Source organism: Takifugu flavidus, chromosome 7 (assembly GCF_003711565.1).
Source record: "Takifugu flavidus isolate HTHZ2018 chromosome 7, ASM371156v2, whole genome shotgun sequence".
In the NCBI taxonomy this organism is placed as follows: Eukaryota; Metazoa; Chordata; class Actinopteri; order Tetraodontiformes; family Tetraodontidae; genus Takifugu; species Takifugu flavidus.
Window position 1 is genome coordinate 15,770,550 of NC_079526.1, and position 22,911 is coordinate 15,793,460.

Sequence of the window (22,911 nt, forward strand, 5' to 3'; positions counted from 1 at the left end):
TGTCCCACTATAACCAGCCTGTTTGTCCTCTCTGTCCCCGTATAACCAGCCTGTTTGTCCTCTCTGTCCCAGTATAACCAGTCTGTCTGTCCTCTCTGTCCCACTATAACCAGCCGTCTGTCCCTCTGTCCCAGTATCTCCAGCCTGTCTGTCCTCTCTGTTCCCACTATAACCAGCCTGTTTGTCCTCTCTTTCCCTGTATAACCAGCCTGTTTGTCCTCTCTGTCCCAGTATAACCAGCCTGTTTGTCCTCTCTGTCCCAGTATACCAGTCTGTCTGTCCTCTCTGTCCCACTATAAACAGCCTGTCTGTCCTCTCTGTCCCACTATAACCAGCCTGTTTGTCCTCTCTGTCCCTGTATAACCAGCCTGTCTGTCCTCTCTGTCCCCTATAACCAGCCTGTTTGTCCTCTCTGTCCCTGTATACCAGCCTGTTTGTCCTCTCTGTCCCCGTATAACCAGCCTGTTTGTCCTCTCTGTCCCAGTATAACCAGTCTGTCTGTCCTCTCGTCCCACTATAACCAGCCTGTCTGTCCTCTCTGTCCCAGTATCTCCAGCCTGTCTGTCCTCTCTGTCCCACTATAACCACCTGTTTGTCCTCTCTGTCCCCGTATAAACCAGCTGTTTGTCCTCTCTGTCCCAGTATAACCAGTCTGTCTGTCCTCTCTGTCCCAGTATAACCAGTCTGTCTGTCCTGTCTGTCCCAGTATAGCTGTGAACGACTTGTTTCACCTGTGGCTGTTGTCATGTTCCAGTGTAGCGCCGCCCCAGTGACAGTTGTATGACTGCAGAGGTGAATCACACATACATTTATTCATGTTAGGTGACCGTGGACAGGTGACCCGTGGACAGGTGACCCGTGGACAGGTGACCGCCGCAGGAACACACGAGTCCGACACAACGCAGGCAGACTCTAAACAACCAATCACAGAGCTTCCTCCCGACCCTGGCGAGGCCAGGTACTGCAGCGGTAGTCTGGGAAGTCTGACTGGGTCAGAACAAAAACCAGTATCCTGAGAGAACTGATCAAACATCAGAACAGTCAGAAAAGTTCCTGTTTTCACTCCCGCTGGTGCCGTCCAGACGCTTTTACTTCAGTTTTACTCGTTTGTTTGAATGAAAGCAAAATAAATGAATTCTGGCGTGGAAGTCCTGCTGCTCTACAACTTTCCTGTCAGGCGATTGGTTCTGGAAGCTCCTGTACACATCGAGGTAGAACGTGTGGTTTCAGATCAGATGGACGGTCCATCAGGTTTGCTTTTAGGGTCTGAACACCTCGGGTCAAAGGTCAGAGTGCCATCAATTGTCTTAGGCCAAACAACAGTTTTTACAGCGTAAACAGGAAGTCATTTTTCAGGAAGTGTAAACAACTTTTACTAGAAGCTCACAAACACAACACACCTGAGCACATCACAGAACAACAGCAAGAGTAGAAAGAATAAAAAGATATCTGTTCTGGTCCAATCTCAAAGCTCCTGACGGGAGCTCCTGATCTTCACTCAGCTCCTGGCGGAGTTTCCTCAGAAAAATCCTCTTTTCGTGCTCAGTTCCTTCAAAAAATGATTAGTAAAATACAATCAGTTTGCTCCTTCCTGAAGGTCGCAGGAAGAACTCCAGCTGCTGTCCAAGAATCGAGAGAGGAAGTGTTTGTTCTGGATCAGAACTTCCGGAGACCGCGTGAGCATGCTCGTTATGCTAACTCGGCTAACACCAACGCAAACATCTGCCAATGCGAACAAGGCAGAACTGGAGTCATTGTGCGAATCCACTGTTTGGAGTAGCTTTCCCCAGTTCTCTTGTGGTTCTGATCCAGGACAAACTGGTTCTCCAGGATGAAAACACCACACAGACCGCTATGAATGTTAGCAGCTAACCAGTTAGATCTGCTACCACAGATACTTCGGTGAGACTTCTTCCCGATAAATGATGGGGAAGCCAATGAAGACGACGAAGGCTGAAGCGACAGTCTGGATGTTGGCGGTTGAGGAGCAACGACTCACTGGCCGTGGGCGGTCTTACTGCCGCCCTCCGACCCCGGGACCAGACCGTTGCTGAGGCCATCTGGACTTGGAGGCCTGGCCAACAGGGACATGGTCTCAATCTTGGAGGAAGGGTCTACAACAGAGAAGCTCTTCTCTGGCAGATGAGTCTGGGTCTGCGTGGTTTTTGGAACGATGGAGGCATGCGGGAGGCCCTCAGCACGCAGGGGGGGCCTGGTGGGGCCGGGACCAGCAGCCGGGACTTTAGAACTCGTTGGTTTGGGGCCCTGTGGCGGTGAGGAGTCGGCGGGCGACTGGTCCTTGGAATTTGATCCATCCTTTTGATGCACCTGCTCATCTTCAGGTGTGGTCTCCTTCGCTGAGGGGGCGGAGCCTACGGGCTCAGGTGTGGGGTCTTGCTGAATGCTGCTCTGCCTGGAATTCCCAGATCCCGGAATCTCACAACTGTCGGTACGACGCTTCGAGCCCTCGTGCATACGGCTGGTGGCCACGACGGCCTTCATGGCGGCCTGTTGACACAGACAGACCACACGGAGACGGTGAGTGACCCAGTCGGGGGAGGCGCCGACCACCTGACTCTCAGGTGGTTGTTTGATTCCTACCACGGGCGGAGGCAGTTTTTCCTGCCGCGCTCTACAAGTACATTTGAACTCAATTGGAAATTGGGGCCAATTAGTGGTTCAGAATCCGACAGTTGGATCCTGTTCCTCGGGCCTGAACCAGAACCGGACCTAGCCGCGAGTCTCACCTTGAGCTTGCGGCGAGCGTTGAACTCCTGAAGTTTTCTCTGGGCGGTGTCCATGTGGGAGAAGCGAGCCGCCTTCCCCAGGACCCAGGGATGATCCAGGGCCTCCCGGACATTGAGACGCTGACGGGGGTCCAGGACGATCAGCTTACTGACCTGACGGGACAGGACAAATCCATCCCAGTCACAAAGGTCCAGGAAAACTCGAGTCCGTCAAAAGTCCTCAGACTCACCAGGTCCTTGGCATTGAGAGACACCTCGTCCCACCACGGAGACACAAACTCGTAGTCGCAGTTGAGGATGCGGCTGTACATGTACTGGTCCCCCCTCGGGTCGAAGAACGGTTCAAAGCCACAGAGCCTAGAGAGAGACCAAGGCCTCAGACACCAGTGCCACCAGTGCCACCAGTGTCACCAGTGCCACCAGTGCCACCAGTGCCACCAGTGTCACCAGTGTCACCAGTGCCACCAGTGCCACCAGTGCCACCAGTGTCACCAGTGCCACCAGTGTCACCAGTGTCACCAGTGCCACCAGTGCCACCAGTGCCACCAGTTCAGAGGTATTCACGAGGAGCCGCCATCCGACCGTCTGGCTACGCATCGTTTTAGAATCTGACCCACTCAAAGAAACAAGGGCGACAAAAAATCCGCCATAAAGAGGGAAAAACGTTTTAAGATTTAGGGTCTTCCTTCTGGATGTGAACATGTATGAAGTACCGAGGACGTTGCCATGCCAACGCCACCTACCAACGGGCCGACGGGATGGTGGCCCCTCATGAGTGTTTATGAAATATACCAAAACGCGCAGTCCCAGAGGGAAACAGCGCCCCCTGCTGCTGCATTAGTTCCTGTGCTGGGGTCAATTATCTGGATCAATTCTATTTAATATTCTAAGAAAATAAATAAATAAGATGATTAATCAACGTCATCATCAAAATATTTTAACTCAGTTTACTGCAGTGTGTGTGTGTGTGTGTGTGTGTGTGTGTGTTAATGCACTCACAGGATGTAGAGGATGACGCCCACTGACCACATGTCCACTTCAGGGCCGTATGCGTTACCACGCAGGATCTCTGGGGCTACAGCACAGGAGCTGGTGTTAGCATGTGTTAGCATGTGTTAGCCTACAGACTGACTACTGCTGCTGCTACTAGCAGCGTGTTAGCACATGTTAGCCTCCAGACTGACTACTGCTGCTGCTACTAGCAGCGTGTTAGCACGTGTTAGCCTCCAGACTGACTACTGCTCTGGGAAACACCGGGTGCTTGTATTTTGTCGCGTCTCTGCGTTACCCATGGTGCCCTGTGCTGCTGGTGTTCCCAGAGTTATCTCTCTTTCTTTCTGCTGCACGAATGGGTGGAATCAGAATAAAAAAGTGTTTTTTCCTAAGAGACGGCAGACGGGCGCACATTCACCCGAGGGTCTGTCGCCCAGATTCAAAGGAATATCGACTACCGCGTTGAGACAGCTTGTCTGCTGTGGACAGACGAGAGGAGCTGCTTCTACCTGCAGGTCCACCTGCGACCAGCTGGTGGAGTCAGAGGGTCTGTAGTTCCAGCATCATGTGACTAACAACGCCACAGGAAGCTGTCATTGGTTTGGTTGATCAAGATGATGAGGAAAGATGGACAGACAAACAGACGGACGGACATTCAGACAGACAGACGGACAGACAGACAGACAGACAGACAGACAGGAGCTCACCGCAGTAGCCAGGTGTCCCACACACCGTCTTCATGGTCACCTGGTCATCGATGATCTTGGACAGGCCAAAGTCGGCTGTTCACAGAAAAAGATCCTCTTAATCTTTGTCGTTTTAGTTCATTTCTATCTTTATTTATCGTTTATTATTCCAACCCTGACCTAGAACCTCCAACACCTGTGATCAAATGTTCTCCCAACAGTTTAATCAATGTCTTGGTGCCGTTTTACCGATTTTTAGCGGAGCGTCCAGAGACAGGTCGGCGTACAGCAGGTTCTCCGGCTTCAGGTCCCGGTGGACGACCCCATTCTCATGGAGATACTGAAACAGGAACATCTACCATCAGAAGAACCCTGACACACACACACACACACACACACACACACACACACACACACACACACAGAGGCGTATGTGTGGCAGATGTAGGTCAGATGTGTGTGTTAATCTCTGGGTTTAATCTGCTCAGCAGCAGGATGGAAGCTGTTTTTACACGAGAGCTTTGCTGTTGCTGCGCCCTGTCACACGTTCTGTTCTCCCCGGCGTGGGCGGGAGAACGTGTCTCTGTTCTCCAGGACGAAGCCTGGCGTGATCCTGGTTGGTGCTCCTCCTCCACGTGGCTTCAGGAGCAGCTTCACACTCAGGAACCAGAGAAGGACGAGCAAAAAGAGCTAAATGCGGGCGGTTTAAAGGAAGCTAACTGTTAGCATAGCCCCACGACACTGCTGCTGCTGGTTCTCTACAGGTGGAGATCAGCTCTTTTGATCTGGCTTTGCTCCTGTTTTAGAGGAACATGAACCAGCCACAACCAGAAGATCAGAGGAGGAGATCTGAGGAGGACGGAGGGGAACCAAAGGAAGCTGATTACCGCCACGGCCTCCAGGATCTGTTTGATGACATGAGCGGCGTCTCTCTCGCTGTAGTAGCCTCGTTCTACGATCCTGGAAACAAAGAGGAGAGATGAACATGGGTTCCTGGTCCCAGCTGGTTGGTTCTGATCCAGAACGTTCCTGGACCAACGCACCTGTCGAACAGCTCTCCGCCTGTGACCAGCTCCAGCACCAGAGCGATGTCGGTGTCCGTCTCGAAGATCTCCTTCAGCTGAATCTGTGGAGCACCGGGAGGCCGATGTCACCCTGACACACACCCTGACACACCCTAACACACACCTGACACACACCCTGACACACACCCTAACACACCCTAACACACACACCTGACACACACCCTGACACACACCCTGACACACACCCTGACACACACCCTAACACACACCCTGACACACACCCTAACACACACACTAACACACACCCTAACGCACCCTGACACACACCCTAACACACACACTAACACACACCCTAACGCACCCTGACACACACCCTGACACACACACTAACACACACCCTAACGCACCCTGACACACACCCTGACACACACCCTAACACACACCCTGACACACACCCTAACACACACCCTGACACACACCCTAACACACACACTAACACACACCCTAACGCACCCTGACACACACCCTGACACACACCCTAACACACACCCTGACACACACCCTAACACACACCCTGACACACACCCTAACACACACACTAACACACACCCTAACGCACCCTGACACACACCCTGACACACACCCTAACGCACCCTGGCACACACCCTAACACACACACCTGACACACACCCTGACACACACCCTAACACACACACCTGACACACACCCTGACACACACCCTGACACACACCCTGACACACACCGTGACACACACCCTGGCACACACCCTGACACACCCTGACACACACCCTGACACACACCCTGGCACACACCCTGACACACACCTTAACACACACCCTGACACACACCCTAACACACACACCCTAACACACACCCTAACGCACCGTGACACACACCCTGACACACACTCGTGCCTCGTTGGGAGACAACATACTCACAATGTTGGGATGGGAGAGACGCAGCAGGACGCCGATTTCTGTACGAACGATTTTTCTGTCGATCTGGGAAAAAAAACCCAAAAGAGTGACAGGAGGTTTGTGTTGAAATGTTTCCATGGTAACAGTAAACAGATCCAATGTAACAGGAAGTGACAACACGAAGGTATGAGGAGAGGAAATGATGCAACTTCCTCCGTCACGCACCGTTTTCTTCAGCACTTTCAGAGCGAAAGCTTTCTGCGTCTCTTTCTCCTCACAACGATACACCACAGACGTCGCTCCTCTGGAAGGAAACACAACATCAACACACACACACACACACAAGCTACAGCTGTCAGGAAACACACCCGCCCACAACGACCCCTGAGAGCGCCATGGAAACAGAGCCGACACCTGTCAACAACAGCAACATTCACAGTTACGCATGCTTTCATTTTACACAAGTCTGTGTGTGTGTGTGTGTGTGTGTGTGTGTGTGTGTGTGTGTGTGTACAGTACAGGGATTAGTTATCTGTTGTAACAGATGGTCTCACACACACACTCAGAAAATCCAGAAAGGTCTCCGTGGTAACGGGACACCTGCTCTCTCGGCTCATTTCAGCGTTGCCGCGGTGATGCGAGCGTTTGATTTACGCCGCATCAGGTGACGCGTCAGGAGGAGTTCTGATCACAGCCGATCACCATTATTGATTATGAGTGAAAACGGACACGGTGCTGCAGCCTGTTGAGGGCTGATGATTGGAACAGGGGGGAGGAGGCCACCCAGGAGAAGCTCATCCATACAGGTGACCTCTGTGGGCGGGGCCTCAACCTTGACACACCCAGTCAACAACAGAAGAGACGCCATCTTTGATTTAGTCCGTAGAAAGAACCAGAACCAGAACCAAAGGCCTCACTTCTGACAGCTGCCACAGTTTCCAACATCAGCGCCTCATCACTCCAGATGTGTTGCGTTGGAACGGTGCAGAACCGGTCAGAACAGAACCGGAGCGGACCCTGGACGGCCCTCGTTAGGCACCCTTACAGTATCACGTCTATTATTAGCGTAGCCATTAGCCTCTGCTGGACAAACTCCATCAGATGTTTGTGGAGCTCCGAGGATGAACAGTCACAGCTGGAGGTAACCCACCATCTCACTGGCCCAACCAGCAAGACGTGGAGCATCCAGCCAACACGCCACCAACACGCCACCAGCACGCCACCAACACGCCACCAACACACCACCAACATGCCATCAATACGCCATCAACATGCCATCAACACGCCGCCAACACGCCATCAACATGCCACCAAGACGCCATCAACATGCCACCAACACGCCATCAACACGCCACCAACACACCATCAACACGCCACCAACATGCCATCAACACACCACCAACACACCATCAACACGCCACCAACACGCCATCAATACGCCACCAACATGCCATCAACACACCACCAACACACCACCAACACACCATCAACACGCCACCAACATGCCATCAACACACCACCAACACACCATCAACACGCCACCAACACGCCATCAATACGCCACCAACATGCCATCAACACACCACCAACACACCATCAACACGCCACCAACATGCCATCAACACACCACCAACACACCATCAACACGCCACCAACACGCCATCAATACGCCACCAACATGCCATCAACACACCACCAACACACCACCAACACACCATCAACACGCCACCAACATGCCATCAACACACCACCAACACACCATCAACACGCCACCAACACGCCATCAACAAGCCACCAACATGCCATCAACACGCCATCAACATGCCACCAACACGCCATCAACATGCCACCATCTGCTGCTTGTGAGGGAGTGTTTTCAAAATGTCTGCATACTTCCCACAAAGCATAAACCAGGATATTTAGAGTGTGTGTGTGTGTGTGTGTGTGTGTGTGTGTGATTAAAGGCCTCCTGCTCACCAACAACCCTGCCTAACTTGCCTTCACCAGGAGAGGGCGCTGTAACTGGAGCTGCTGTCAGGAACCCATTTCTGAAACAATTGACTGAAGTGGTTGATCCATCCATCATCCCTTCATCCATCGATCTATCATCCATCTCTCATCTATCCCTCCCTCCATCATCCATCTATCATCCAACCATCCATCCATCCATCATCCATCAATCAATTATCCATCCATCCATCCATCCATCATCCATCCATCTCTCTGTCAATCTTCCCTTGGGGGAGGAGTCGAGTGCTGCTCTTCTTCGTTGGTTCCTGGTCCCAGCACCAGTTTGTCCCTGGTCTAAGCAGCATTGAGCTACATGAATCAGAGCAGCTGTTTCTGCTGCCCCCTGCTGTCAGGTATTGTCTCCCCGTGACAGAAGAGCAGACAGCGCCCCCACAGTACGGAGGGTGAAGTGTTCGTATGAGATTCAGAGAGCAGGACAGAAGTTCTGTCTGTCCGGAGTTTAAGGGCGTGTCAGACGTATAAAAACGACAAAATAAATAATGGATAAATAACAGAAAGTTGGAAAATGTTCTGAAAATGAAATAAAATGTGAATCTCATTTTAATAAATGATGTCCTCACAACCAAGAACCTAAAAATAAAGTGCTTTTAAAAAACAAAATTAACCGAGCTAAAATCAGGTCCCAGAACTTTTGCTGATTCTGGTCCTGAAGCTGTGGTCCACTTCACAACACAGAACACCTACATGACAGGTGCGGCCCAGTTCAGGAGGTACAAACCTGCCCAGCTCGGAGCTCAGGGTGTAGAACTCTTCCACTGTCCCGTCCCGCCTCGACCCATCCACCCAGAACTCCGCCGGCTCCGAACTGGGGCGGGACGTAGGCATGATGGCAGAGAATTTCCTTAAACCAGGCCCCGGATCGGGTGCAAGAACACTCGGAGACTGGTGGCGACCGGGTCAGATGTGACCCGATCAGAACCAGGAACAGTGCGATCCAGATCACGTCTCAGATTTTAATTTCACTCGGAAAAAGACAGATTAGAGAAGCAGATGAGGGATGAATCATGATCCTGACGGGTTTTAATCCGATGAATCCGCCTGATCCACAAACCCTCTATCAGGACCGAGGACCAGAACCACAGATCATCTGATCACTCCGCGGAATAAACACGGCCCAGATGAAGATGTGTCACTTCCATCGGGCCTCAGTCCAGCATCCCCATCCCGGGTTTTATCCGCGTTATTACCGGGAGAAATGGTACCCGCCCGCCGCGAGCCGCAGAGTTCCGGTCCGGAGAACCGCGACAACCACACCTGCCTGCGGGGCCCGGCTGTCTCGGTGCTGGATGTCTGGTTCTGGGTAGGGATGCTACAGATGCCTGCTGGATCTGCAGAGTTAAAGCGGTTGCTGTAATATTGGAGCCCCGCCCATAGCTGCATACCGACCAATCACAGCTCTGCACGCGATCTGTCGGCTTTCCCATTGGACAGACTGCCTGTCAGTCAGAATCTCTACTCGATAACCTAAATACACAACCGCATATCAGCGCGACATCTGGACCGGATTCAAACCTTTAACCTAGAGTCCAGGCTCTGGACGATGCCTGGGCCTGTGTCACGTGACCGCTTTAGTTCAGTATTTCCTTCTGTTGGGACAACGTGGTTGTCTCAGTTTATTAAAGCTGCTAAAGTGCAGCAGCTAACTTCTCCATCAATAACACGCACGTGATTTTCTCCTCTATCTCTCCTTCTTCAGCCACCGCGCCATCAGCAGGAGGCCCCGGGCCAGGAGGTCCCGGGCCAGGAGACCCCCGGGCCAGGAGGCCCCGGGCCAGGAGCCCCCCAGGCCAGGAGCCCCCCGCGCCAGGAGCCCCCCAGGCCAGGAGCCCCCCGCGCCAGGAGCCCCCCAGGCCAGGAGCCCCCCGGGCCAGGAGACCCCCGGCCAGGAGCCCCCCGGGCCAGGAGCCCCCCGCGCCTGCTCAAGGGTTTTCCCTCTTTAAGGCAGTTTTTCCTGCCACCACTGTTTAGCAGGGGGGTCCTGATTCTGGGAGCCAACCTGGACTGTGACACCTGTAAGCGCCTCCTGCTGGACTAACCTGTTATGTTATAAACAGGTTTATATATATGTATATATATATATGTATATATTATAGATAAATAGATAAGAACTTTTACTCTTCACCACAATAAGGAATCACCACTTTAGTTGGACACAATAAAAGACTTTTTAGCTGCACTACGTAAGAAATCTGAAAAAAAAAATTATTTCCTGATCTTGTGCTCGCTCTTAGACCACGTGACAGCTGCGGAGGCTCCTGTGATCTTTGGGGAGGTGTGGCCTCCTCTGATTGGTCACGTCGATTACGTCATAGGTGACGCAGCGTCCATGTTTGACTTTATCAACATTTCTTTTGGCTCGGTTCAGTTTTCAGGGAACTGATGTCCGCGGCCGTTGGTATGAGTTCATTGCGGGTGTGGGTTCTGGTTCTGGTCCGGTTCTGTTGCTTCTTCGTACACGCGGAAGTCAGCACATCAGCCACCAGCAGAAACGGAACCACCGCATACAGCAGCACCGCGGCAAATGGCACAGAGGCCGGACCCAAGAAGTCTGGTCCCGGAGGCCTGAACGTGGACAGCTCCATGATCCAGCGGGCCCTGTACGTCCTCATCGGCATCACCATGACCGGAGTTCTGTACTTCCTCATCCGAGCTGTGCGGTGAGTTTATGCGCCATTTCTGCCAAAGATTCTGAGGTACGACGGACCCGAACCAAAGAAAGAACCGGAACAACGCGGATCGTTGTCGTTAAAACTCGAATGGGCTGATTAGTTGACGGAGTTTGGTTCCCCGTCAGTCACCGTGGGGTCCAGCAGGGGGCGCTTCTGGCGCTGATGTTCACAACGAACCGAAAGTGGCCTGCGTCACGTGATCAAACGCGTTTACTCAGGGGTCACGTGGCCAAGGTACCAGAATTCATGTTTAAGGTACCTGTACTGTGGGGGGGCAGCAGTGTTGCATGTGCCTTGGTCCAGAGCCCAGCTCACGCCACTGGTTCTGGTTCTTTGCAGGCTAAAGAGGCCGGCCCCCCGGAGGAAGTACGGGCTGCTGTCTAACTACGACGACTCGGTGGAGATGGTGGAGGGCGAGAGCGAGGAGGACGACACGCTGTACGAAGCTCGCAGCCTCCGCAGGTCAGAGGTCACACTTCCTGTTAGTCCTGCTGTGCTTTAACAGGTCCGATGTAGTCGGACCCGCTGGGCTGTTCTGGACATGTGCTGTGGTCTTCATGGTGGATGGGGGACAGAGAGCGACGGTCCAATCTCACCTTTGACTGCTGACTTTTCCGACCTTTGACCCTGTCCAGCTGATTGATATTCAATATTCTCTCTTTAGATGATGACCTCAGCGGACGCTGCTGATAAGGGTGATGGATCGCACACAGACGGGACTGATCAGGGTTATGGATCGCTGGTGCTGTTGGACAATGGATGGTCCAGTTGATATTGAAGCTCAGCAGGAAGTGCTGGAGGAACTGTGGGCGTGGCCTCTGACCGGAGCCCCGCCCCCAACCAAACTTTTAGAAACATTTCTTTGTGCATCTTTTCTAAAACTTTGAGTCTGGTGACACAGGTTGTCTGTATTATTTTTATTTGTATTTTTTTCCCCACTTTCTGCGACTTTTCTGAAGGTTTCAGTTTGGAACGTTTGAAGACGAATAAACTTTATAATATATTTATGATAAAGGCTTCTCTGCCGAGGTGTTTTGTGGCGTGCTGGCCAGTAGGTGTCACTGTTGCCTCCCTTTACACCACCTGATTAATCGAACGGTTTTGGTGATCAATCAATCGCAATGTCATCGATAATCCACACGGGGACGCGCCAGTTGTGCGCGAAAGATGAAAAACATTCAAATGAGAAATGATGTAAATAAACAAGGTCTGCTGTGCTGCCAGAAGCCTGTTAAAAAGTCAAGAGTCACTATAAACCACGTGATTTCTGCTCGCAACACTGGATCCAACCTAAAGCTCCCATAGAAGTCTAAGAATAATTTTATTATAAATTGCTAAATAAGGTTTTCTGACGTCCATCAAGGTCAGGTAGGTTCCTGTCAAGACAGACAGACGACGTTATTAATCCCAGAGGGAGATACAATAAATAAATCAAGTTGAATCTGTCAGGATCACACACATAAAAGGCTAATAAGGTCAGGGGGCGTGGTTAATAGCTGCGCCCAGACAATGATGGGTGGGCGTCACCCTGATGATTGATAAACATTCCCACCAATCAGGTGGCCCCAAGAGAGCCCACAAGTGGTCCCAGAGGAGAGGAGGGCGTGGTTCAATTATCGCGAGCTCTCCGTGTGTGAGCGCGTGTGTGTGAGATCCATCCTCACCCTCAGTTCCCACCTGTGTCTCAGCTGCTTTATCTGATCTCATCAGCTTTAAATTACATTTATTCCTCATGAACAAATGTTATTGCAGCTAAGGTTGCTGCACTTGAGTGTTCTGAAGGGTTAAATCTGAACCAGAACCATCTGATGGCACCAACAGGTGTGTGTGTGCGTGTGTGTGTGTGTGTGTGTGTGTGTGTGTGTGTGTGTGTGAGAGAGAGAGAGAGAGAGAGAGAGAGAGAGAGAGAGAGAGAGAGAGAGAGGAGAGAGAGAGAGAGAGAGAGAGAGAGACCTCCCCTCTCTGGAGAAGGTTTGTTCATGAGTTCATCACTGGACAAACTGCTGAATCTCCATGAAGAACCGCGGATGATGTCGCCCATCGGCCGACCCGATGTCATGGCAACAGGGAGCAGCGTTGGGCAGTTGATGACCGACCAGCATCTTCATGGTGGAAGGTTAAACTGTCGCTGGTGCCAGAACACGGCGCCCAGCTTCCATTCAGATCTGTGATGTCAGTCAATAGTTCTGATGCTCACTCACACACACTCTCTCACACACACACACACACACACACACACACACACACCCTCTCTGGACCCCCTCTGTCACTACTGGAATCATCTCATTGATTATTATCAGGATTTTCCCAGGAAGAGGCCACGCCCCCTGTGACCTCATTAACCTCCTGTAATGTGTTATAAGGGCGAAACTCCACCTAATTTAGGACGAACAGGATCCATGAAAAATCTGGTTCTGCTCTGTTTTGTGTCTCATCCTGACTGGTTCTAATCTGGTTTGGGTCTGGTCCTGGTTTTGGTTCTGATCTGACTCACCTGCCAACACAGATGCAGTTGTGATACGAGGGGGAGGAGCCAGACGTGCAGATCAATACATGATGGGAGGGTGGCTAAAGGAGACTTTAGTTTATTTACACGAGTTTATTTACATTTGTTTCAAACAAACACACCAGATGTTTGTGATGATGATGAAATATCCAAATACAACAACCATGTGACAGAACACGCTCCATCAATGTTACACATGTGAATATCACATGAGCGGCTCCTGAGGCTGCCTGCTGGTCCACGATGGTTCCAGCAGGTCCAGCCAGGCCAGGTCCTGGAGCAGAGACCCCCCCTCCTGCTCCTCCGGGGCTCCATCCGAGTCTGCGTCTCCACAACTGTCCCAGCTGGAGCTCAGAGCGCCGCCGTCCTGCGGGGGACCCGTCCCGGGGTTCTGGTCCGTCACCAGCCGGTCCAGGAAGCCGATGTAGTTCAGCGCACGCCGCAGGATCTCGTTCTTGCTGAGTTTGACGTCGGGGGGGTGAGTGGGGATGAGGCGCCGCAGCTCAGCGAAGGCGCCGTTGACGTTCTGCTGCCGCCAACGTTCCCGACTGTTGCTGGAGCACCGCTGGAGGACCCGGGCCCGGCAGGAACCTGAGCGCCACACAGACAGGAAGTTACACCACCCGCTACTGGTGCCGTGCTGCCAGTCCCAGAACTTTGATCATAAACAAGTGACGATTGCAGGAACTTCTTGTGAAAGAGTGGAATATTAAAAAGGTGATCAACTTTTCTGAAAGTCCAAAACCCTGATAAACATCTGAACGAGCAGAACTTTTTAAAGAGAATTTCAGTCTTCTTACCGACTCTTTCCTCCATTTCATGCTGACTCGTTCTGGACTTCATCATCAACCGGATCAGAACCGATTCGACCCGTGAAAGCGGTGCTGCTCCTGGTGGATCCCACCTGATCTGACGCGTCCTCTCTTTCCTCGTGCAGTGACGTTCCGAACGGCTTCAGACCTGACCAGCACCTCGCTGCCTCCCTTTATACCCCCGCCTCGAGGCCCCATAGGCGTCGTTACCATGGAGATCCCTTCAACCACGCCAGGCCATAAACACGCGGTTCCCAGGAAGTAACCCCCGGGGGACCTGCAGCCCCGCCCCCGCCCACAGGAGTCGTGCCTTCCGGCCTCTCGCTCGTCACGACCTGCAGCTCCAGACAACCAGTCCGGAACACAGACTGGACCTAATGCACACCTGTCTGCACCTGAGACGCGTTCACGCGCTCTGCGTGCCTCTGCCCCAATGTACTGTTCTAAGAATTTGACATGACGATGGATCAATCAGCTTTTATTAGTTTGAAAAAATACAATTCCTATTCCAAAAGAATCCAATTATCCGGTGTGACGTCGCCCCCTGCTGGCGACCAGAAGCTCTGCACGTAAAACGCACCACGAAAACTTCATTTTATTTTGTATGAAGAAGACAAATGAATCTGTAAAAATCTGTAAAGAATTATAAAAAAAGATCATAGGTGTTTTCTGAACTTATTAGGTCAATAAAATCACCATCTTCCTGAGGCATGAGGGCAACAGAACAGTCTGAAATCTTGGATCGATAATAGTTAAACAGATTTTTACTGGTGACTTGATCAAACAGACTCATAAACATCCCTCCTTCCCTGTCATTATGGTCTGTTTGTGCAGACAAAAGGAGGACTGAGCTCATCAGGAAACCAGATCAATGAATTCCTCAACATGAATCTCACCAATGGAACTAAAGATCAGCGTCTGGAACCAACTGGACATATGGAGCAAAATGAGGGAAAAATGCTGGACTGTAATTTGTTCAACATTATTCTTGGCAGTAAAAGCATTTTCAAAGGTCTTAATCTGGATTTTCAGAGTTTCAGAGGTGTTTTAGAGCATCACCCTGCTCATCTAGTCACATTTTAAATGATTTGTAACATTTATAAAAAACAAAGAGGTGACACAAATGCAATAAAAGGAAAGCTTTCACTCCGAAGGAGCACCGAGTTCCTGACAGTGTCTCTGTGTGTCCACCCAGGACCCGATGACAGACCTGGGAGTTCCTGCAGCAGACGTGCAGGTGTCTGTGGCTCACAAACGTGTCTGTGGCTCCCAAACGTGTCTGTGGCTCCCAAACCTACTCGCTCTAATGGGGGTTTGGCCGGGGTGACAGGGGCCGGCCGCCACCTCCAGGTCAACGTTTGTGGGAGGACGTCGAGCTGCTGCTCAAACGAGATGATCAGAAGGATATATCAGTTGTTCATCCAAACCCTGCAGTTGGAGTTAAGCCCCTCCCACCAGCAGACTAATGTTCCTCTGATTGGCTGAGAGCTCAGGCGCTGGATGGCAGAGGAGGAGCCACAGGCGCCATCAGGAGGCCAGAAAGATGAGCGCCGTGGCGATGAGCAGCGAGAGGCGGGGCAGAGCGGGGCCGCCGCTGCCGGAGGTGTCGTCAGTCAGGAACGGCTCCGGCGACTCGTACAGCGAATCGTCTGAGGGGGAAACGTACGGAAACGTAAACGTGACGGCGCGACCGTGGCAACCGCGCTGGTCATGTGACCACGCGGCAGCAGCAGGTTCAGAGGAAACAGACACTCACTGGTCGGTCGCACGTAGATTTTGAGTCGCAGACACGGTTTTCCCGCCAAGTTTGGATGAGGAGACGCTGTGGGGGGAAGGCAGAGGCGTTGTCATGGTAACGGCGTGACGGACATCAATAACGGATCGGCAAGTACTCACAGATGTAGTAATACTCGTGTCCGGGCCGGAACTCGAAGCCCAGACTGAACGGCGTGAACAGCTGGAACTTCTCTGAGAACCGGAGCGGCCCGCCGGCGCTCTGGGGCCGGTTACACTCCCACCGCTTGAAGCCCCGCCTCCTGTGATCGCAGGTGGTGTAGCCATCGTAGTTCACCATGTACAACACGTAGTGCTCCATGACAACAGCAGGCTCCGCCCCCTCATAGTGTGGACAGTAGATGTCCAGGTAGTCGTTGATGGAAACCTCCACAGTGTAATCGCCACGGAAAAACCTGAGGACAGGACATGATGTCACTTCCTGAAACTGCTGCGTGAGCGTCCCGCCTCAGCTCCGGCGCCTCAGCTGCTGACCATCGACGCGCTGATGATGCAACTGTCACCTGGCTGAGCCACAGGTGAGGTGATGAACTCGCAGTGGGAGGGACGACATCGATCCGCCATCAGTGGCGGATCATTGGTGCTGATGTGAGACCAGAGAAGCAGCACAAGCCCTCTTACTCCTGTTGGCATGGCAACAGGGATGGGACAATCACAGCAGCAGTCAAGTGAAGGGGAAGGGGGTCATGTGGTCAGCGGCAGGGGGCGGGGCCAGGGAACATGTTTATGTCTTATCCCATGTGTCCCACACACACACACACACACACACACACACACACACGGGAAAGGGGTGATAACCTTCACTGTCCTCACATGTCAGTCACTCTGTCCGTGTGTGTGCGCGCGTGTGTGTGTGTGCGTGTGTGTGTGTGTGTGACATCTCTTCTTTTGTGAACACGATAAAAATGAAGACCATGAAGATGACGAAGATGATTTTCTTCATCTTAAAGTCCGACCTGCAGCTCTGATGACGCTCACGCCGTCGACCAGCCTTCCCAGCCGAGGCCGCCGGCTGTCAATCACCAGAAAAGGTCTTGGCCCCGCCCCCTGTGGCAGCTGCCGTGATCTCGTCTTTGTGTTGAAGGTTCGAGGCTCCACATTTCCATAATCCGTCTTCAGACAGACGCTGTTCAAGCTCCACATAATCCCATTAACCCTGCAGCTGCTGCCAGGACAACGGCGCCGCCATCAGCAGGAGCTCAGGTGGAGAAGAACGGCCAAGAAAAGACACAATTGGGGGTTCTGAGAGGAGGAGGAGGGGGAGGAGGGGGAGGAGGGGGAGGAGGAGGAGGGAGAGGAGGAGGAGGAGGAGGGGGCGAGGGGGAGGAGGAGGGGGAGGAGGAGGAGGGGGAGGAGGAGGGGAGGGGGAGGAGGAGGAGGGGGGGAGGAGGAGGAGGAGGGAGAGGAGGAGGGGGGGGAGGAGGAGGAGGAGGGAGAGGAGGAGGAGGAGGGTGCTTTGCATCCACCTCCTCCTCCCACAGATGATGAAGAAAGCCAGGATGGTGACAAAAGTAGGTCAGAATAAAATCCTGTTCCAGCAGCTTCTGACCATCAGAATCCTGCAGAACTTCTCATCTGGACCTGGGAAGTGTGTGAGTGTGTGTGAGTGTGTGTGAGTGTGAGTGAGGTGTGTGAGTGTGAGTGAGTGTGTGTGAGCGTGTGGTGAGTGTGTGTGAGTGAGTGTGAGTGAGTGGTGTGAGTGTGAGTGGTGTGTGTGTGTGGTGTGTGTGTGTGGTGTGTGTGTGGTGAGTGAGTGAGTGCGTGAGTGTGTGAGTGTGTGTGTGAGTGAGTGTGTGAGTGTGTGTGTGTGTGTGTGAGTGGTGTGAGTGTGAGTGAGTGAGTGTGTGGTGAGTGTGTGTGTGAGTGTGTGTGTGAGTGTGTGGTGTGTGTGAGTGTGTGTGTGTGTGAGTGTGTGTGAGTGTGAGTGAGTGAGTGTGTGTGTGTGTGAGTGTGAGTGAGTGAGTGAGTGTGGTGTGTGAGTGAGTGAGTGGTGTGTGTGTGTGAGTGTGAGTGAGTGGTGTGTGTGTGTGTGCGTGAGTGTGTGAGTGTGAGTGAGTGTGTGAGTGAGTGTGTGTGTGTGAGTGAGTGTGTGTGAGTGTGTGTCCTGCCACTGGGTTCACATCTAACTCCTTGAGACATTATTGATCTTCATTGTTTGTTGTTTGTTGTTTGTCAGCTCAGATGAAGATGAAGACGAGGACGAGACCTTCGTCCTCCAATGACGTGAATGTTAAAATAAACCCAAAGGTAGCAGCTGATTGGTCGACCCTCAATGATTCATGACTTATCTCCGGGCAGGAAGTCCAGATCATTCATAATAAATAGGAAGTGCTCCGTATACGTGCACACGTGCACGTGTGTGGATCTTTAAGGCCCGAAACAAATGAAATAAAGGAGCTCAGACGTGCAAAATAAGCAAACATTTGTGGTTTGACCCCACTGACAGTGAACGCATCACAGACAGGAAGTAGATTCTAGTGCCGAAGCCTGATCAGCATCCTGTTGCCAGGCAACAGAGGAGGAAGTCACAGCAAAGGAGGAGGTGAGTTCAGTAAAGGTGGGGCACCAACACCCTGAGGTGGGCGACTCCTGACAGGTCAAAGGTCACGTCTCTTCCTGAACCAACGCTCTGTGTGTGTGTGTGTGTGTGTGCGCTGACACACACCTTAAAAGACCAACGGACCAGCAGCAGGACACGGGTCAGATGTTAAAACACGACCTTCAGCTCAGCACCGACGACAGCAGCTGCATGCACACGCACACACACACACACACACACACACACACACACACACTGCCAAAAGGACGGCGTGTGTTAAAAGGACGGTGTGTGTTGGAATGTGGGTCACACATTAAAATTCATGTGTGCAGCAGAGAACACGGAGCAGAACCAGCAGAACGTGAAGGTAAAAATAACCGTCGGTGTTCCAACAGACGTTCTCCCCGGTGACGTGGCGTCGCCATGACGTCAGCTGACAAGAACAAGGGTTCAGAACCACATCAGTCCAAAGACCACAGGTCATGTGACCAAGGCAACAACTGTTTCATGGTGACATACGAGCTCAGACTGTCCAGTACATCTCCGCAGCCTGTGTGTGTGTGTGTGTGTGTGTGAGCGTGTGTGTGTGTGTGTGCGTGTGTGTGTGTGTGAGCGTGTGTGTGTGTGAGCGTGTGTGGTGAGCGTGTGTGTGTGTGTGAGCCTGCACCAGGAGCTGCTGGTCCACTGGTGTCTCCGCCCTGTGGACCTCCATCACTGGACAGGACAGAACCTGCCTGCAGCTGTGTCCCCGGGGAGAGTCCTCTCCCCCTGGACTGTGTCCCCGGGGAGAGTCCTCTCCCCCTGGACTGTGTCCCCGGGGAGAGTCCACTCCCCCTGGACTGTGTCCCCGGGGAGAGTCCACTCCCCCTGGACTGTGTCCCCGGGGAGAGTCCACTCCCCCTGGACTGTGTCCCCGGGGAGAGTCCACTCCCCCTGGACTGTGTCCACTGTCCCTCCGTCCTCCAGCAGGCGCCACAGAGCCTCACAGACAGAACCAGCTTCCTCGCTGCTGAGCAGGAACTGGACCCAAACCGGGACAGCGATGGTGGTGAAGTGTCTCTGCGGTCGCCACTTTCACTGGGTAATGTTGTGTGTTCCTGCAGGGGTGTAAATGTGTGTTTTTTGTATATTGTGTATATATTGAGTACTGTCTTTGTCCGTTTCTATAGGTTATTATTGTTATTATTGTATCGTTGCTGCCAGTCAAGGGTCTGGTTCTGGTTCTGGTTCTGGGCTGGGTCAGGGGTCGGGGTCAGGATATGCCAACGAAAGTCCTCACAAAGGTAGAAGGACTCCACACACAACCTTCCCAACATGTGGATCATTAAAAGCAGATGTTTGTGACCCGGCCGCAGCAGCCGGAGCCAGACAATAATTCCTGATGCTTTTCTCATTAAAAACAAACAAACAGACTCGTTTGCTGATGAGCTGAAGCTTCAGAAAGCTGCATCAGCAGCAAACGTAAAGGACTTTTGCTCATTTCACAGGGTAATTCTACTGAAGGCGATTATTGGAGGATTATTGATCCATCACTGGCCCAAACGTCCAGTTCTGCTGGGTTCTGATCAACAGCAGCGCTTTTATTGTGAAGGAGGCGTCTGAAGACAATAAAGCTGATGTTTAAAGTGAAAACGTTCCATCATTTATCACAATCTCATCGTCTAATGTAGCAGCAGCTCAGGAGGACCAATACAGTAATATATACATATACATTATATATATATAGATATATAGATATAGGAGTACTAATATTAATACTAGAGGTTTGAAACAGGTTTACACACACACACACACACACACACACACACACACACACACAAGAGTTTGCTTCACAAAAGGAAGACACAGAAGAGTGGACAAGAGTGACAGCAGAGGTCAGAGGTCAGATCAGCGTGATTGATCACTTGAATCAAGTCCTCAATTCAATATTTAAGACCTGAGTCAGATGATCTTTTTGAAGCTTTTTGTATTATTTTCACTGTTTCTTCACCAAAGTTTCCTTCCCAAACTCGTGAAGGGCTTTGAATCAAAGTTTGACTTGGTTCCAAAGCGCCGGGTTCGGTTCGGTTCGGTTCGGTTCTCACCTGGGGTTCGAGCTGTTCCAGTGGACCGCGTGTCGGTCGGAACCGAAGCGCTCGTCGGCGGCTGCGGAGCAGAGCGGGAGCAGGAGGCCGAGCAGCAGCAGCGGCGGGGGCCGCCCGCGGGGCTCCATGTGAGCTGGACCCAGAACCGGAGCCGAACGTGTCCCTGCAGTGTTCACCATGCGGTCACGGTCGAAGTCCGATCCATATCCAATATTAACATCGATATCCGCTTGGTTCTGCGACAGGAACTCTGCTCAGCATGACTGGACCGAACCCGTCTCCGGGGCTACAACCTGCCCCCAAGTTTTATGCAGGAATAAGAGCAGAACCGATTCTTCCATGCCTGAACTCTGAGTCCTGGACCGGAGTCCGGACCGTTCTCAGGACGCCAGAAGCTTCCAGCGGCTCCGAAACTTCAACCCCCTCCGACAGCGTCCTCAAAGTTTCTGGGTCCCGCTCGGACTGCTGAGCAAACAGAACCCGACGGAACCGACTCGGACAGCAGAGAAGAAGGAAAACGCGGGTCCGAAGAGCGGACCGGGTCAGCCGTTGTTCTCGGTCACCGGCTCCGTCCCGAAGGCTGGCGGTGTGACCCGGGGGCGGAGCTTCGAGCCCCGCATGGTCGCGGTTCAGTCTGACGTCACAGAGTCACCAATGTGAGAACTTTGGCACAAATGTGAGTTTAATCTGCGAAAACGGCGTCGGTGTTCACACGAATTTACACAATAATGAGTTCACTTCAAAGAAACGGCGCAGCGTCGTGGCCCCGCCCCCTTTGCGGGCCAGCGGGTTCACCTCCTCCGTGGCCCCGCCCACTCTAGCATCTTCCACCAATCAGCTGCAACGTCAGCGCCACGAGCTCCACGTCCATTATTTCAGATTGATCATTGGGAATATCGATGATAATGTTCCTCTACAGGACCACGTGGATCCACCCTGGTGATCTCAGAACCGGCTGCTGGACCAGCTCAGGTCCACACAGAACCTCAGGAGAACTTCTGACGTGGTCGGACTGGATTTGGTACCGGGCCGTTTTTAACCGCTCCTGAGGCACATTTAAATGCTGCTTTTAAAGGATGTGGAAATAGAGACTATATGATATATGAATATGTGTGTATGCGCGCGCGCGCACGTGCCTGGAGGCGTGTGTTTTGAAAGATGATGCTGACCTTCTGTTCACACTTTGGGTCTGACGGCCGTGAGAGATCAGCCTGGCATGTCTGGGCTTCTCCCACAATGCTTCTTTGTTCAGTGGTGTCACCACGGGCAGCGTGCGTGCGTGTGCGCGCGCGCGTCCGCTAGCGTGTTAAAGCTGGAGATGTCATACCGCGACGTTCCGAGCTCCTGCTGCACCATCACCTCCGGTTCTCAGCGCGGACTGGGTTTGATGGTGTAATACCACCCCCGCCCTGCAGGCGTCACTGTCCTTCAGCCGACCGCCGAGTCAGAGCAGCTGTTGTTCCCCATGATCTCCACCAGAGGGCAGAGCAGCTGTTGTTCCCCATGATCTCCACCAGAGGGCAGAGCAGCTGTTGTTCCCCATGATCTCCACCAGAGGGCAGAGCAGCTGTTGTTCCCCATGCTCTCCACCAGAGGGCAGAGCAGCTGTTGTTCCCCGTGATCTCCACCAGAGGACAGAGTAGCTGTTGTTCCCCATGATCTCCACCAGAGGGCAGAGCAGCTGTTGTTCTTCATGATCTCCACCAGAGGGCAGAGCAGCTGTTGTTCCCCATGATCTCCACCAGAGGGCAGAGCAGCTGTTGTTCCCCATGCTCTCCACCAGAGGGCAGCCGAACAAACGCTCCAAGGTCCCCGGGAACCTTCTGCAAACAGTTCCTTCAAAGGAATATTCCTGTTTTGGTCCAGTTCGTCCTGCACACGTTGATCTGCTAATTAAACTCTGCTGTTACAATTAAAACAGACTAAAATACAGAAGCTGTTTGTCTCTATTAAAAAAAAATACAACTGATATCATTTTTTACATCAATTTCAGCGTGAAGTTACTGTCGTGGGTGTTGCACCACCGTTCGTGAACCGAGGAAACGACCTGAAAACTTTGTCTTCTCTTGTTGAGACGGCGTCAAACA

The 22,911-nt window shown here is 52.3% G+C and overlaps 4 protein-coding genes and 2 long non-coding RNA genes across 6 annotated transcripts; 3 read left to right on the forward strand and 3 right to left on the reverse strand.

Annotated features, from left to right (window-relative positions):
- Window positions 1–793: 793 nt before the first annotated feature.
- Window positions 794–9,809, reverse strand: si:ch73-60h1.1 (calcium/calmodulin-dependent protein kinase type IV). Its single transcript, XM_057038496.1, has 11 exons — window positions 9,139–9,809; window positions 6,615–6,693; window positions 6,411–6,473; window positions 5,470–5,552; window positions 5,314–5,386; window positions 4,676–4,766; window positions 4,448–4,522; window positions 3,747–3,822; window positions 2,978–3,104; window positions 2,748–2,900; window positions 794–2,508 (listed from the first exon to the last, which is right to left on the reverse strand). The coding sequence occupies exons 1-11, from the start codon at window positions 9,243–9,245 to the stop codon at window positions 1,996–1,998; spliced, it is 1,440 nt and encodes a 479-aa protein (XP_056894476.1). The 5' UTR covers window positions 9,246–9,809; the 3' UTR covers window positions 794–1,995.
- A 926-nt stretch (window positions 9,810–10,735) lies between these two features.
- fam174c (family with sequence similarity 174 member C) lies at window positions 10,736–12,103 on the forward strand. Its single transcript, XM_057038497.1, has 3 exons — window positions 10,736–11,077; window positions 11,429–11,551; window positions 11,754–12,103. Exons 1-3 carry the CDS (start codon window positions 10,800–10,802, stop codon window positions 11,755–11,757), a joined length of 405 nt encoding a protein of 134 aa, XP_056894477.1. The 5' UTR covers window positions 10,736–10,799; the 3' UTR covers window positions 11,758–12,103.
- A 1,555-nt stretch (window positions 12,104–13,658) lies between these two features.
- Window positions 13,659–14,670, reverse strand: LOC130528317 (T-cell acute lymphocytic leukemia protein 1-like). Its single transcript, XM_057037531.1, has 2 exons — window positions 14,396–14,670; window positions 13,659–14,186 (listed from the first exon to the last, which is right to left on the reverse strand). The coding sequence occupies exons 1-2, from the start codon at window positions 14,439–14,441 to the stop codon at window positions 13,801–13,803; spliced, it is 432 nt and encodes a 143-aa protein (XP_056893511.1). The 5' UTR covers window positions 14,442–14,670; the 3' UTR covers window positions 13,659–13,800.
- LOC130528321 (uncharacterized) lies at window positions 14,034–15,114 on the forward strand. The gene is made up of 2 exons (XR_008951262.1): window positions 14,034–14,312; window positions 14,533–15,114. It is a non-coding gene; the product is annotated as an uncharacterized LOC130528321 (long non-coding RNA).
- On the reverse strand, window positions 14,870–22,852 carry LOC130528315 (ephrin-A2-like). The gene is made up of 4 exons (XM_057037529.1): window positions 20,825–22,852; window positions 16,304–16,596; window positions 16,164–16,229; window positions 14,870–16,056 (listed from the first exon to the last, which is right to left on the reverse strand). The coding sequence occupies exons 1-4, from the start codon at window positions 21,001–21,003 to the stop codon at window positions 15,935–15,937; spliced, it is 660 nt and encodes a 219-aa protein (XP_056893509.1). The 5' UTR covers window positions 21,004–22,852; the 3' UTR covers window positions 14,870–15,934.
- LOC130528322 (uncharacterized) lies at window positions 19,710–20,375 on the forward strand. Its single transcript, XR_008951263.1, has 3 exons — window positions 19,710–19,821; window positions 19,910–20,023; window positions 20,228–20,375. It is a non-coding gene; the product is annotated as an uncharacterized LOC130528322 (long non-coding RNA).
- Window positions 22,853–22,911: the final 59 nt, after the last annotated feature.